Raw genomic sequence first — 14,593 nt, forward strand, 5'->3', positions numbered from 1 at the left:
AAAAGGAAACATTTCCAACTTTGTGGTGAGTTTGCTCTTTCACTGGCAGCTCATCCACGTTGCTCTGGAGATGCTGACTTCACCCCTTAAAATTCATAAACTATTTCTGTGTGCAAATTCTAAAAAGTCGATGGGCTGAGAGGCTTAATCCACTAGGAAGGTAGAAAGTAATACCTATTTCACACCCACATGCAAAACTGAATGGGAGCATAACTTTAGTAAAACTTATACTAATCTCATTTTAACCTTCGATAAGAAAAATCCGAGCATATGTTGTTAAAAACTGCACAGGGTTCTGAGCATGTAACCAGAGCTACATGGTAAGAGCATGACTCAAAAAAAGAAAAGAATTAAAAAGAAGAAAAGACAGTGCAGACTAATATTGACATCACCACTCCCTTTCCCCAGTCAATAGTTAAAGCACCAACTACTTCTAAACCAATTGAGAGGGTGAAGAGTCCCACTGTTTAAATATTTCATATTTATTTTCTCTTCTACTTACCCAAAAAGCACTTCCCTGATCCTCTCAAACACTAATCACCTCTGTGTGTGTATATATGTATATACTTATATATGTGTAATGTGTAATATATGTGTACATATACACACACACTCACACACACACTACCACATGGTTTCACTAGGTAGCCCCTCATTCACCGGAACTCACTGTGCTGGGATTGAAGGCATGTGTGACCATGGAATATGTTTCAATGGCACAGCATCTAAAAATGAAGTTGAGATTTTTAGATTCTAATCCTAGGATTGTATTTGTGAGGTAAAATGTAGGTGAAGTGGGGGGAAAAAGGCTTTGAGTAGATAACTTGTCACAGAGAAGGACCCAGAAGAAACAGAACCCTAGTAGTCAAGAACTTGGAGCGTAACATGAAAAATTTACCACAAAATTGTCTTAATAGCAAAGTTGACACACTTTATCCACAAATAAAATAATTAAAACATGACTTTGGGGAAAATACTTTTTAGAAAAAGATATATTTCAAAACTGAACAATTTTATAGTTGTTTTAGATCCGGGTAGCTGAGGGCCGACAAGAGGAAACCGTGCAAATTATATTCTGATGGACTTGCTGAGTTTTGAGCGTCAGCAATGTATTTCATATATTAAAAAACACAAGTGCAGTTTCACCTTAAAAGTGAACGCTTATCAGAGAACAAAACTTAAAAGCTCTGGACAGTAAAGGATGGAAGGATGTACAACTGCCTTGATTAAGCTAAGAGGCAGTCAGTCATTTAGACTGTTAACCAGGCGCCTGAGATCCCAAGACATTTGCTAATCAAATGAATAGTTCCTGTCTTTGCATTTAAAATTGGGGGGAGGGTAATAACCCACTTCCTCCCACCTTCACCCAGAGAAAACATCCTCTCCAGCAAGATCTTTCTTCCTACCTCTCAGATCCCATTGGAAACCAATCACCACTCGAACTAAGCATATTGTGGCCAAGTACTTTAATTGATAAGGGCTCATTTGGGGGGGGGGAGAGAAGAGAAATGGGTTCCCATAGTAACAAGTAAAGGCTATTATCAGGACTCAGCCCCCAACCCCCAGTCCCAGCCCCACCCCCAAGCACAAACCCCAAGTCACAGATCAGGAAGTTGAATGAGTTCCAACATGAATTTGGAAGCTCTGTTTGTGCACTTCACTGGACTTCATCCACTCAAATGAGTGTCTCATCTAGACACAATACGAAACACTGCCAGAGTCGAGGATGAGGACAAAAAGGATCTCAGAGATAAGATGTTATTTCAGTCCTACTAATCCCATTCTGCAGAGGAAAGCAGTCACCCAAGAAATAATGGTATAGGGTGGCAATTCAGCCCCTGAACCTATAACCAAGCTCCTGAGACTGTCCGGTTTCTAATCTGGTTTCGCTCTCCCGCCTTCAAGCTGCAGCACAGCTGGCTTCCCAGCTGGCTGGGAAAGAAAAGATTCTGCAAATAAACAGTGTTTTAAAAATATTTGGCCACTTTTGCTAAACTAAGTTCTGTGAACCACCTTCCTCTAATATGTCAATCTGGTGGCAGATAGATTTCAAAGTCCACAGAAGCACCCTACACACCGGAGAACCACAAGTCAGCAAGTCCCAGAAGAAGACACGGTCTATGGCCGTCTTTCCTGCTGTCTCCTGCATCTGTTCAATTAGGAAATGGCTCACAAACATGTATCTGAGAATGCAACAAAATGAGGTGCAATTACACTAAAAAGTACGTGTGAGCACCTCTTTTTTTTTTGTGAGCACCTCTTATGAGTGAGCACTGTGTAAAGAACAGGACACACCTGCAGCCTTGCACAGAGTTACACAGTCCTTCTAAGGCCCTTGTAGCGCTACCTCTCTTTCCCACAGAAAGCTCAGACATCTCCATATATACAAATTGCTTAGAAATGCAAAGATTTCACACTTTACCACTAGAGGTAGTCATTTTGATCAAGTGCTATACATTGGATCTATAAAATATACCTTTTGGCTAGGCATTGCTCTTCCAGAGAGACCCCTGGCTGTCACTCTCAGGCCACACTTTACAGCTGCAACAAGCCACTCATTATGAGGACCCTTTGGAAGTATGATCCTTGGTTTGGTATGACTAAGGCATGTGTTTTAAGTACAATATATCCCTCTACATGGCCCATTATCTCTAAAGTCCCAAACACTGCTTGTAGAAGACCTCCCCAGGAACCAAGCCCAGACAGCTCAGACCTGAAACTGGCTGAACAAAGTAACGATTCAACCCCAGTTGCTCAATATAACGGCCACAATGACAGTTTCCAAGTGCCAGCTTCCCTATTTTGCAATGGGCAAATCTGCTCCAAGGAGAGAATGTTCCCAATGACCCTGTGGCCCACAGGGCTTTCTTTAGAATAGAAAACAGAAAATGAATATGTTAGCTATTTCCTGCTGAACACAAGGAAGGTGTTGTGGTTAGTTAGGCCGATTTTGTTTCCTCATTTAATATGCCCTTACAGTACATGTTTTCTTTAACCACATTGTAGAAAATAAGAAAATACAATTTATATTCTTCTGCCCTATTATCCCCAATTCCATAAGAATCTCCTCTCACAGAAATGCCCTTTAGTTTCCAATCCTCTTATGTAAAGCCTCTCTGATGCCTATCTCCACACTATCTTCCTTCTCTTTATTCCAAAGTATTTACTGCCATACACATTTCTGCTCCTCAATAATTTATGATGTGTGAGGGCCTTCCCTTTACAAATGATTGCAGTCCTAAATTTATCTCTGCAAGAACTATACTACACATAAATAATACGAGGTGCCCATAGTCTAAAAGCAGAGCACATCTATGACCTCCGATCTCTCATGATCTCTGCATTCAACTGTTGAAACTATTAAACGTGAAAGGAAAACAACCAAGGTGCAAGGAAGGAGGCACTGCAGGGGACAAAGAGCAGGGATGCCTGCTCAGATAGTGGCTGACTGACAATAGCTATCAGTCCTCAGTGACCCTGAGGAGGGATCAGGTGGAGACAATGTACTGTGCATGTTCAGGAGTGATTCTCCAAGCACCCAAACAGACACTGTCCTTGGACAAGGTTCAGTACGTGTTTTTACTATCTACTTCCCCCTGCATAATACAGTTAGTTCCACAATTCCCCCCCAAGGGATCTCAGATAAAATACTTAATAGAATGAAAAAAGAAAAGGGAAGGAATTCTTAGCTGGTCTCAACTTGTCAACATAAAACATTTCAGGGCATAAAATTCACATTAAAAAGCAGGCAACAGTGTTGCTTAGAATAATACCAGAACCATAAACTGCTGTCATTCCTTAAGTTTTTCTCTCCATGGTAAGATTCTTCCAAGATTCCCCTCATTAAAGTGATCAGGGTTTAGTACAGTGCTTAGATACACTCCCACAACTAACTGCCTAAAATGTGCCTCTTAGAGGAGTGGGGGTGGGGGGTGGGGGAGGGGATTGGGAGGGAAGCTTCCAAAAGTCAAAAGCATTGATCGCTCTAAAAAAGATGAAAACAGAAAAATTTCCAACTAGCTGTTACACAGTATTTTTGCTGCTCAAGCCTTTCTACACTACCCACGTTTAGTCAATAAACTGGTAAATACACCACCCACCTCTATGAGAGTTCAGGACATCTATCCCAATTCGAGGATTCAACAGTCCAGGGTTACATTGAACACCACAGACTCAGCCTTTGTAAAAAACCATCTTATTGAGAAATCAGTGGGACTCAGAGACAAGAAGAAGCTGCTTTTAAGTGACACTTAACTTCTGTATGGGAGTCCTTCACTCTGGAGCTGCACAGATATGAGGGCTAGCATTGCCTTTACAATCCCCTGCATTCCTGTACAGCATCCAACCTTGTGAAGATAGATGCAGATGCGGTCAATACATCCCGCCAGGAAGATGTTAGAGTTGAACTTCAAACATTCAGCAAAAGCAAGTTACTCTTACCACCACCACCAAAGACCAGGTGAGATATTTCACAAACTGCTAAAAGAGTGTCTGCTCACTAGTTCTGGGTGTTAAGGAGGGAAGGCTGAGCTACTCGCTTAGCAAAGACAGGCAAAGCACAACGGAGGAAAACCAGCCCAGAGCCACATGGAGAACCGGGAAACGGGTAGCAGAAAAAGTCCAACTCTGCCTGCGCCAGCGGTGTGGATGAGCAGAGCAAAGAGCCCGGAGAGGAAGGAGGGGGCGGGGGCGATCATTCCCTAGGAGAACTTGTAAGCGGAGGCCTTCACAGCCTGGGAGTCTGCCCAGCTGCTCCTGTAGACCCTGCCAGCCTGGGCAAGGCGGGCCCCCGGGAGCTGAGCGGGCGAGGCCTCCGAGGGTCACTCCTGACTCACTGAGCCTCAGGCCAGCACCTCCCGGACCTCACCGTCTTCCCTTCCTCTACTGGGCTATGATGGCAGCTTTCCAGACCCACATGCCATACATCAGCCGCAGATCTCTGTTGGCACAGGCCAGCGCCTCCCCACCAGCCTCTCGACCCTAGCACACACTTTGAGCCTGATTCTCCTTCTCCCCAAGCCTACACCCTCACCCACCCGCGACCAGCGCCCTGTTCAGGGGCGGCCCCACCCCCCGGTGGCTGTGTGCTGCCAGGCCTGGGCACCTGCGGCACCTCTCCGCCCCACCCCCATCCTCCACCACCTCCCCCCCACCTTTCTCCAGCAGAAGGAGGGGGCGACTCACCGCAGTCAGTGCACAGGATCTTGCCCACCTCTTTCTTGATGTTTTTACCGTTAGGGTCGACCGGGGCAAAGGCTGTCTTAAAAACTAAGGGCTGCTCGGTGGGTTCCAGGAAAAAGATGTAGCGCTGGTTCCTTTCGAGCGGCGCGCAGGAGCCCACGCTGATCACCTGCTCGCGCTGCAGCCCCCCGCTCCGGAGCGGCCACTTGTCCAGCACCTTCACCAGCGCCACCCGACCCGAGGCAGGCGGCTCTCGGGTGCTGTTAGAGCTGGAACCGCCTGCCGGGGCCAGTCCCTGTACCTTGCCCTCCACCACCACGGGTGCCTTGTACGCCTGGTCCTGCACCGACTTGAGGCTGGGCGAGTAGCAGGCGAGTGACACACCGAAGAGCAGCATCGAGAAGCCGGGGGCCGGGTCGCGCCTCATGCCGCCGGCGGCTGCGGCTCGCGAGCGGGCGGCGGCTCTCCGGGCTGCGGGGCTGCGGGGCTGCGGCTGTAGCTGCGGCCGCGGCTCTGGGGGCGCAGCGGGACGGAAGATGCTGCTGCCGCCGCTGTTGCTGCCGCTGCTCTCGCTGCTGATGCTTCTGCTGCTGCTGTTGCTGCTTCTGCTGCTGCTGGTCCTGCTGCTGCTGCTGCTGTTGTTGTTGCTGCTGCTGCTGCTGCTGCTGTCGCTGTAGCTGTAGCTGTAGCTGCTGCACCGAGCCTTCTCCAGTGGCGGCGGCAGCGCTGAGCAGCAAACCTGCCGCATCTGGCCAGGCCATTTGGGGGGCTCCGCCGCTCAGCCGCCGCCGCCTTGGGAGGGGAAACAGAGCCCTCTGGAAAACCGGAAACAGCGTAACGTTAGCGCCTCGAAGCCCTCCACCGGCAGCCCGGGGAGGTGGCCCAGCCAGGGCAGGGGACAGGAGGCAAGTGGGCCGCGATGCGCAGCCCGGGCGCAGCGCAGCGCTCCCTCCCTGTGCGCCAGGACTTGGAGGAGGTTGCGGAGGATGGGACGCCCGCCCACTTGCTCTCTCGCGCCCCCTCTATCCCCGGACCTAGGCAGGAGCGTGGCTTCTGCAGGGAAAGCTTGGAACTGCACTGCTTTAGTGCCCGCCTTCAGCCCGCAGGGGCGCGGGAGAAATCATGCCGCCCTTTGCTCTTGGGATTCATAGGCATGACAGTGGTGTTTAGTGTTGTGAGGTGAGGGTGGCTTCTAATAGCATCCCAAAAACAGAGGAGTAGAACACAGGGCGTGCCTCTCTCTGTCTTAAGCCCTAGGTTGTAAGTACCAGGGAGGGAGACGGGGCCAGGATGGAGCGTCTGATTCTTGTCTCTTCTTTCCCTAAGAGGACCCTGAACACCCCCCCCCCCCCCGCCAGAGTCCACCTGCTCGACCCTGCCACCGCCTGGTGACCGCTGGATATTCGAGCTAAGATAGATGATTCCAGTACCATCATTTTAAAAGGAGACAATGAGTCTTGTCTCGAGAGGTTATGATTGGAAGCGGGTCCAGCCTCCCAAACTCAGGGTTTTCTCCAGTTGTCAAGGGGAACCAGGCTGCACGTTATACAACCCCATTTCCTTTTTTAAAAAAATCAGCTCCCTAAGGGGGTGGGGCGCTCTTGGGAGCCAGCTTAGAGCCAGAGCCTGTCAGGGCCAGGGGAGGCTCCATGGAAATGGTTTCTTTGTAATCTGGTGCTTGCAAAAGCCAGTGCCTGATACAAGCATGTATTCCACAATCCAGGCCTTTATCAGTGGGAGCCCAGGAAGTTTTCCACATCCTGCTGTTATCCTTGATAGATGTCAAGCTCAGACATGCTAGTGAAGCTTTCTGAGAATTTGACTCCTGAGGTGGGCCTCCCCAGGGAAATTAGCCCGAGAATAACTGACTTGGGCTAGCACAGCTCGTCCAGGAGAGAAAAGTGGGTGCTGAACCTTCCTTTCCTGGTTCTCTTCAGTGACACTTCAAATGGAATCTCCAAAGGCAGCAGCGGTATCTCTCTCACCTGACTCCAAATTCCCTGTATTTCTTAATGGTGATACTTTATACTTGAGCGTGCAATCCGTTCTCTAGTCTTATCTCTTAACCTCTGCCAACTGCTCACTCACCAAATCCTGTAACACTGCCTTCAAAAGTCTCCGATGCATTTCCTTCCTCCCCAGCTGCTGCAAACACCCGATGCCCACGACCTCACTATGGACCTGAACACTGCAGAGACCCAGTGGTGGTCACACTTTTTCCCTCCGCCCACAGTTCCAGTTAGACTACAATCAGTATGCTGTCTAAACAACCCAAGTGAAAGAATGTGGCCATACCCAAGAGTAAAAGTCTTATTCCCAAGCAAAAGTTTCTAGGCCTCCTTCTGCTTAAAAGCCTGGTAGCTGATGCCTCATGCTAACAACAATCTGTGCTGTTACTGCTCTTTCTGTGTGTCCAGGAAGCTTTCTCTATCTTTCCCTAAGGTCCAGGTCAGACTCTCCTCTCTCTCTCTCTCTCTCTCTCTCACACACACACACACACACACACCATCATCACTCTGATCAACACAGATACCCTCTTCTGAGCTACTATGTCCTTTGTATATCTCACTGTTACACCTACAGTACTTCAAGCAGCTGTAACATCCCTATCTATGTTCTATGAGTCTTTGGATCCCTATTACATCCAACACATAAGACACAATCAGCAAATTTTCAGTGAAGGAAAGAGAAAAGAGAGGAAAAAAAAGGGTGGTGGTGGTGGCTGAGGATAAGTGTTCTTTAAATTTTATTTTTACTGTTTTAAAAATTGTGTGTGTGTGTGTGTGTGTGTGTGAGAGAGAGAGAGAGAGAGAGAGAGAGAGATGAGAGGAGAAAGAGAGAGAGAGAGAGAGAGAGAATGCACATAAGTGCAGGTGCCTCAGGAGGCTAGAGTCCCTAATGTGATGTTGAGAACTGAACCTGTGGTCTCAGCAAGAACAGTACACACTCTCAACTGCTGAGCCATCTCCCCGAGATCAGTACTCTCAAAGACCCCAGTTGGTCTTCACAGCTCCTTCACTGATGCTCTTCAAACACAGAGACCATAAATCACGAAATGTTGCTATAGCAAGGGTGGCTAACCCCATCCCTCATTTTTCAGTGAAAAGGAGTGCTCCAGAGAGGCAAAGACACTTAAGAGCACACAAAGTACCAGAGGTCCAGTCTTCTGTTTCTAGGGCCGGGGTTTGAAGAGCTTGTATTGTGGGGTCAAGGAGAGCTGGATTTTTCAACCTGTTTTATAAATTACTAACTTTGGTATGAATTCACTTTACTCTCTAGCCCAAGGTTTCTTCATTGGAGTAACAGAGAAAATTATAGGATATACCTCATAACACTGTTATGTTCTTATTCGGTGAATACTCAATTCACCATGCCTACGTGCCGAAGAGCAAGCCACTGCCCTAGTTCCTGGAAGAACTGAGAAGAGCCAAATCAACAATGTCCCGCGCTCTCCAGGCTCTGGGTCAGGCTGGAGGGACAGCAGCAAACAAATACAAATCAGTAACTAATTGCTTATAGCGGTCAGTATTCTGAAGGAAATAAACAGATGAAATGATAGGGAATAATGGGAGGGCAGAGACAAGGTCAACCTGGCTTCTTTGGGGAGATAACATTTAAAACAAGAGAGAAGGGTGTGGCTGATATGAAATGACTGTCCAGGGCACTCAGAACAGTGCCTAGCACACAAAAAGGGCTAAATTTATGTGGAATAAGGTTGATAATTGGCAACTTACACTGGTGATTCCTGGGCAAAGAGATTAGAGTCTCTGCATGGTAAGAATGCTAGGATTTTATGTATGTTAAAAAAAAATGGGTTGGTAAAATGGATCAGCAGGTAAAAGTGCTTGTCACCAGGACTGAGGACATGTGTTTAGTCCCTGGGACTCATATGGTAAAATGACAGAACCAAAGTCCACAAATTGCCCTCTGACTGTGCACTCCCACACATTTTCTGGGCCAGCCGGGGATGCATAGTGAAATAACTGTTTCAAAACAAACAAACAAGCTTAAAACAAAATGGTGGTGGTGGTAGTGGTGGTGGTAGTGGTGGTGGTGGTGGTGGTGGTGGTGGTGGTGGTGGTTGTGGTGGTGGTAGTGGTGGTGGTGGTGGTGGTGGTGGTGGTGGTGGTGGTTGTGGTGGTGGTGGTGGTGGTGGTAGTGGTGGTGGTTGTGGTGGTGGTAGTGGTGGTGGTGGTGGTTGTGGTGGTGGTGGTGGTGGTGGTAGTGGTGGTGGTTGTGGTGGTGGTGGTGGTGGTGGTGGTGGTGGTGGTGGTGGTGGTGGGGACTGGGACTGGAGGGATGGAGGTCAACAGCACTGGTTGCTCTTGCAGAGGAACTAGGTTCAGTTCCCAGAATCCACATGGTGGCTCACAACCACCCATAGTAATACTGGTTCCAGGGGAGCTGATGCCTTCTTCTGACCTCTATGGATTCTGGGCTTACACACATACATCCAGGCAAAACCCTCACACATACAAAATTAAACAAATAAATCAATCTAAAGAAAAATTGAGTGCAGGGTTGGGAATGTAGCTCAGTTGGTACAGCACTTACCTAACATACACAAGGTCCTGGGTTTGCACTTGATCTTAGCCAAAAGACCGAGAAGTGATAATAAGGCCCTGGATTTGAACCACAGCAGTATAAATACACACCATCAGATATGTATGACTGGAGATGTAGTTCAAGGCAAGAGTGCTTACCTAGCATGCATGAGGCCTTTGGTTTGACCTTCAGCACTGCATAAACTCAATGTAGTGGCACATGCCTATAATCCTAACACTTGGGAGGCAGAAGCCATGTGTTTGAATTCAAGGTCATCCTTGGCTATATAACCAGTTGAAGGTCAGCCCAGGATATAGGAGACCCAATGTCAAAACATAAAACTCTATTGCCAATTAGTACGAGAAGTGATTTTCTGGAACTACATCCATCTCAGAGTCTTCAAATGGAAAGGTAAGTTCTTATGTCCTAGCAGTGACCGAATTCCTGTATCCACAGAAGATGCAGACTCAGGCAGGGTGTCTGAAGAGAAAAGAGATAGTTGTCCCACTTTCCTGAAGGGGCGGTTTGTATGAGAATAACTGTGGAGTTAGCCTCTGTTGAGTATAGAAGGCCAGGGCATATGGTGTCTCCAGGCAGCTCATTTCTATACAGGCCTTTCCTAGAATTCAAAGAGAATTAATTACCTGTCTTAGACAGTTAGGCTTGGGGACTCTGAACCTCCAACTCCACATTATGATTTAATAATTGATAACCACATTTTACAAACTCAAAAAAAAAAAAAACCCTATAAACATGGAGCAACTTGCTTAAGTGACAAGACTCTGGATGGTCCATTGCCAAAGCTGGGGCATCACGCACACCCCCACCAATCTCTCAAAGCCCTCTTTAATTATCACAGAGACTCTAATTTACCCAACTGATTTCTGTGAACACATTTTACAAAACATTGAGGGACATGGACACATATGAGAATATAACTAATTTTATTTTTTCTTTCTTTCTTTCTTTCTTTCTTTCTTTTTTCCAAACACAGTCTCTTATCATTACCCTGGCTGCCCTGAATACTCACTCTGTAGACTAGGCTGGCATTAAACTCACAGAGATCCACCTGCCTCTGCTACCCAAGAGCTGAGATTAAAGGTGTATACCATCAGACCTGACTCATAAGTGATTTTCATTGCCAAGACTTACCATAAATTCAAACCCAGGCTTTAAAAATTACTTTATTTGTGTGTGTGTGTGTGTGTGTGTGTGTGTGTGTGTGTGTGTGTGTGTGTGTGTGTTTGTATCCTGAAGTTCAAACTTAGGTCATAAGGCTTGATAGCAGGTGTCCTTACCAGTGGAGGCATCTTGTCACCCCAAATTAATGCTTTTAAATACAAACAATACAAAGATAGGGATACTAGCCTAGTTAATGTCTCCATAGCTTACCATAAGACTGTGTGTTAGCAGTGGGTTGTGTCACTATGTAATAGTCACTAAGAACAAAACCAGAGGTAAAGAGGATGATGCAGACATTCTGAATTCAAGATAGAACACCCACATGAAAACCTTGGCAATTCTCTCAGGGCCCTCCCACACAAGATGGGCTTCTTCCAGCCCAGGCTGGTCCATGGGCAGAAAGGACCCCGACCTAAGACACATGACTTGTTGCAGCCAGGAGAGCTATCTGGGCAGGGGGAGAAGTGTGACCTGCATCTGGTCACTGAGACACAAATCAAGTGAAACCTTTTGCAGGACAGTCTCGCTTTCTAAATAAAGACATTTTTGTAAACTTCTTTTTTTTTTTTCTCCTTTTGAGATCTGTTTTCTAAATTTGGCTGCCAGAGTCACTTTCAGGTTCTGTGTGGTTCATTTCTTTTCCTCCAAGGATTTCAAACAAGGGACTGAATAGAAAGCAGTTACCGAGCAGCAGCATTTTAGCAGCGGGCAGAAGTTAAGCTCCAGTGTCCCTCAGCACATTCACCCTTTACAGGAAAGAACTGAAACCAGGAACCCTACTGACAGACGCAGGGTTGTACAACCGCTCTGTGGCAGGAGCAGTCCTAAAGCTCTGCCTCCTTGCTCACTGCTCTTTTGTCTGCTTTTAAAACTGAGCTTCCCGTGAGCCCAGATAAATTACTTTGCCTTTGTGAACCTTTATTGGGAGGACAATCGATCCACCTCCTAGGATTTGGCAAATGAACTCTCATGTCATGTGTACAGATTGACACACAAGGATGGAGGCTGTAGCTCCATGGTAGAATGCTGGTTCAAACCCCGGCTCTGCCAGGATCCCTCAAAAGGTACCTGACACAGAGTGACCCACTAACCTCGAGGGCTGCGGCATCAAGTCACCTCCATCTGAGCTTGGCTCTGCTTCGTGTCTTTCACACGTTCTTTGCAACTGCAAAACGGGTGACAAAAGAGTTCCTACGCAACCCCAAATTCAGAAGCTTTAAAGGTATTTATTTTCGTATCTGGGGTATATGCTAAAATACTAAAGCTTAACAGTCTACTTAATTTAAGGGAGGAAAACCCTCATCATTAATAGTCTACCCTCCATCAGGAGAGGCCATGACGCAGTAATTTATAGAATAGGACTGTGTTCCGAGCCCAGGGCTCCTTCTCTCCAGCCCGCTGACAGGGTAGCAGCCCCTCTGTCTGACAGGCTCCATCTGGGATAACAATACTTGGTGCGGTGCCTTAAGCCCTTTGGAAGAAAACCGCTATGTGAGCGCACATTATTATCTCTTTTCCAGATACCACTTTTAGATTAGAATCCAGAAGCTTCCTAGAATAGACTGAAGTATGTCATGGACAGAGCTACCTGTCTTGTGTGATATGGTAACTGGGTAATGCCTTCGTGCACAATGCCAGCTTTAGTTTTCACTACAGACCGATTTGTCGGACTTGTTAGACTGGGGGGGGGTGAGATTCTATCAGTGAAATGTTTTTGCTGTTTAACTTCAAAAAATTTTTTTTTGTGTGTAGGCTGCATGTATACACATTCTGTGCACACGCACAAGCACACTCACACACATGTGCACACATACAGGAGTGTGTGCAAACACATACATATCTTCCTCCTTTCATTCCATTCCTTTCATCTGCCTCTTAGGGGTTGATATTCCACTCCTCTCCCAAGTGTAAAGGCAAAGACACAGTGGACAAAGCAACAGTAAATGTTAATATATCTTTACAGGATGACTCTTTAAATCAGGCCTAAGTGTCTAAGGCATCCCTAACTATATATTCTTATACACATGTTTCTTTCAAAAGTATTTTTACTTATTCTTTCTTTTTAAAAGTCCATTTGGGGGTCGGAGAAATGGCTCAGTGGTTAAGAGCACTGACTGCTCTTCCAAAGGTCGTGAGTTCAATTCCCAGCAACCACATGGTGGCTCACAGCCATCTGTAATGGGATCCGATGCCCTCTTCTGGTGTGTCTGAAGACAGTGACAGTGTACTCATATACATTAAATTAATAAATAAATCTAAAAAATGTTAAAAATATAAAGCTGGAAACTGATTGGCTTATCTCAAAAAATGCTTTCACACAGCTCTGACCTGAGGTTTATCCTAGATACTGCGAACAGAGTGTAAAAAGGGAAATGTAACACCGTTGTCCTGGAAGACTTTTTATCCATAAAGGCACAATCACCAGTAATGGAACAGACAACATTTTCAGTAACGAAGATGGGGAATTGGGTTGAAACTTACTAGAAGCTATTACTTGTAAAGATGCCCTCTAAGGAGACAGTGTTTGAACCAAGAACTGAAGAAGGGAAGGGAGCCTCCCTTGCCAGTAACACTGGGATCAGGGCACTTGAGGGAGAGGGAGAACTACCACACAAGGGCTCCCAGCAGTCTGCCATGGTAGATGCGCCCATGGAAGGGAAAAGAGGAGGATGTAATACATTAGGAGAGTAAAGAACTCCCCAGACTCATGCTCTGCCTTTGGAGCTATGTCCCATTTGGTATTTGAAGAAAGTGGGAGTTCACAGGAGTGGATCCATAAAAGAACGTCATAATGTGACTTATGAAAAGTTTGGCTTTGAGCAGGAGAAAAGTCTGTGATGGGCAAACAGAAAACTCAAAGAGACCTGTCAGGAAGCTGCCTGGGTGAGCATGGTTCACACATGGGTGGGTGCGGGTGAAAAAAAGTGATGGGATTGAAGATATAATGTGAAGGGAGAGGCAGCAGGGCACAGTGGAAAGCAGGACAAAGAGAAGGACTGTCATCCAAGCTGTGAAAGAGCCCAACACTATTGATCCATATCACAGACTCCAGTGAGGTCATGCTCAAGAGTCTTGTGCACCTGACCCTCGATGCAAATGAACTAACGAGAATTCATAACCAAATTTATGGGACAATCTACCTAAGACCTATTTAATACTACAGATATCTGGGTGTTTGGGGCCTTTCCCACGCCTTCAAAACACATGAGAACACTAGAGGAATAGGCTCCTAAGTAGAAAGCATTCATTCCACTCTACATAGTTTATTAAAAGTTATTTATTAAAGGCACTGTGTACAAAGGTGGCAGCAGAGATAAGAAAAACAAGAGGTATAGAGAGACTCTACAGGGTTTCCATTTCGTGCATGGACGAGAAGGTATGGCCTGCTTAGGCCATGGAGGATGGATGCTGGAAAGCTACCCAAGCATGCCACATTACATCAGGAAGTGAAGGAGAAGATCCTCAGGACTCCCTTTTTTCCTCCTACTCTCATATCAAGCATCTGCTGAGCCCATGGGAAGCCAAGGACACGGGAACAGTCCACAGAGGTCAGTGCTTCTGGGCATAGAGCAGGGCAGAGAAAGACAGTAAATCTATGGAGCAGAGGAGGTAAGGGCATGCTTTAACCAGCACAGATAAGATATCCATGCAGGAAACAATTCAAGAAGGAAGTAAAGATGGCTGT

General features: G+C 46.5%; 1 protein-coding gene across 2 annotated transcripts in view; it reads right to left on the reverse strand.

The window, feature by feature from the left end:
* Positions 1–5,929, reverse strand: part of NRG2 (neuregulin 2) — a gene marked incomplete at both ends in the record, with an annotated part of 173,367 nt that extends 167,438 nt beyond the window's left edge. For both annotated transcript variants that reach the window (XM_080920355.1, XM_080920354.1), the window contains one exon: positions 5,185–5,929. In XM_080920355.1, the coding sequence (XP_080776481.1) occupies positions 5,185–5,929 (745 nt within the window). The remainder of the gene's footprint in view (positions 1–5,184) is intronic.
* Between the last annotated feature and the right edge of the window lie 8,664 nt (positions 5,930–14,593).

Source organism: Micromys minutus (assembly GCF_963924665.1).
Source record: "Micromys minutus genome assembly, chromosome: 8".
NCBI lineage: Eukaryota > Metazoa > Chordata > Mammalia > Rodentia > Muridae > Micromys > Micromys minutus.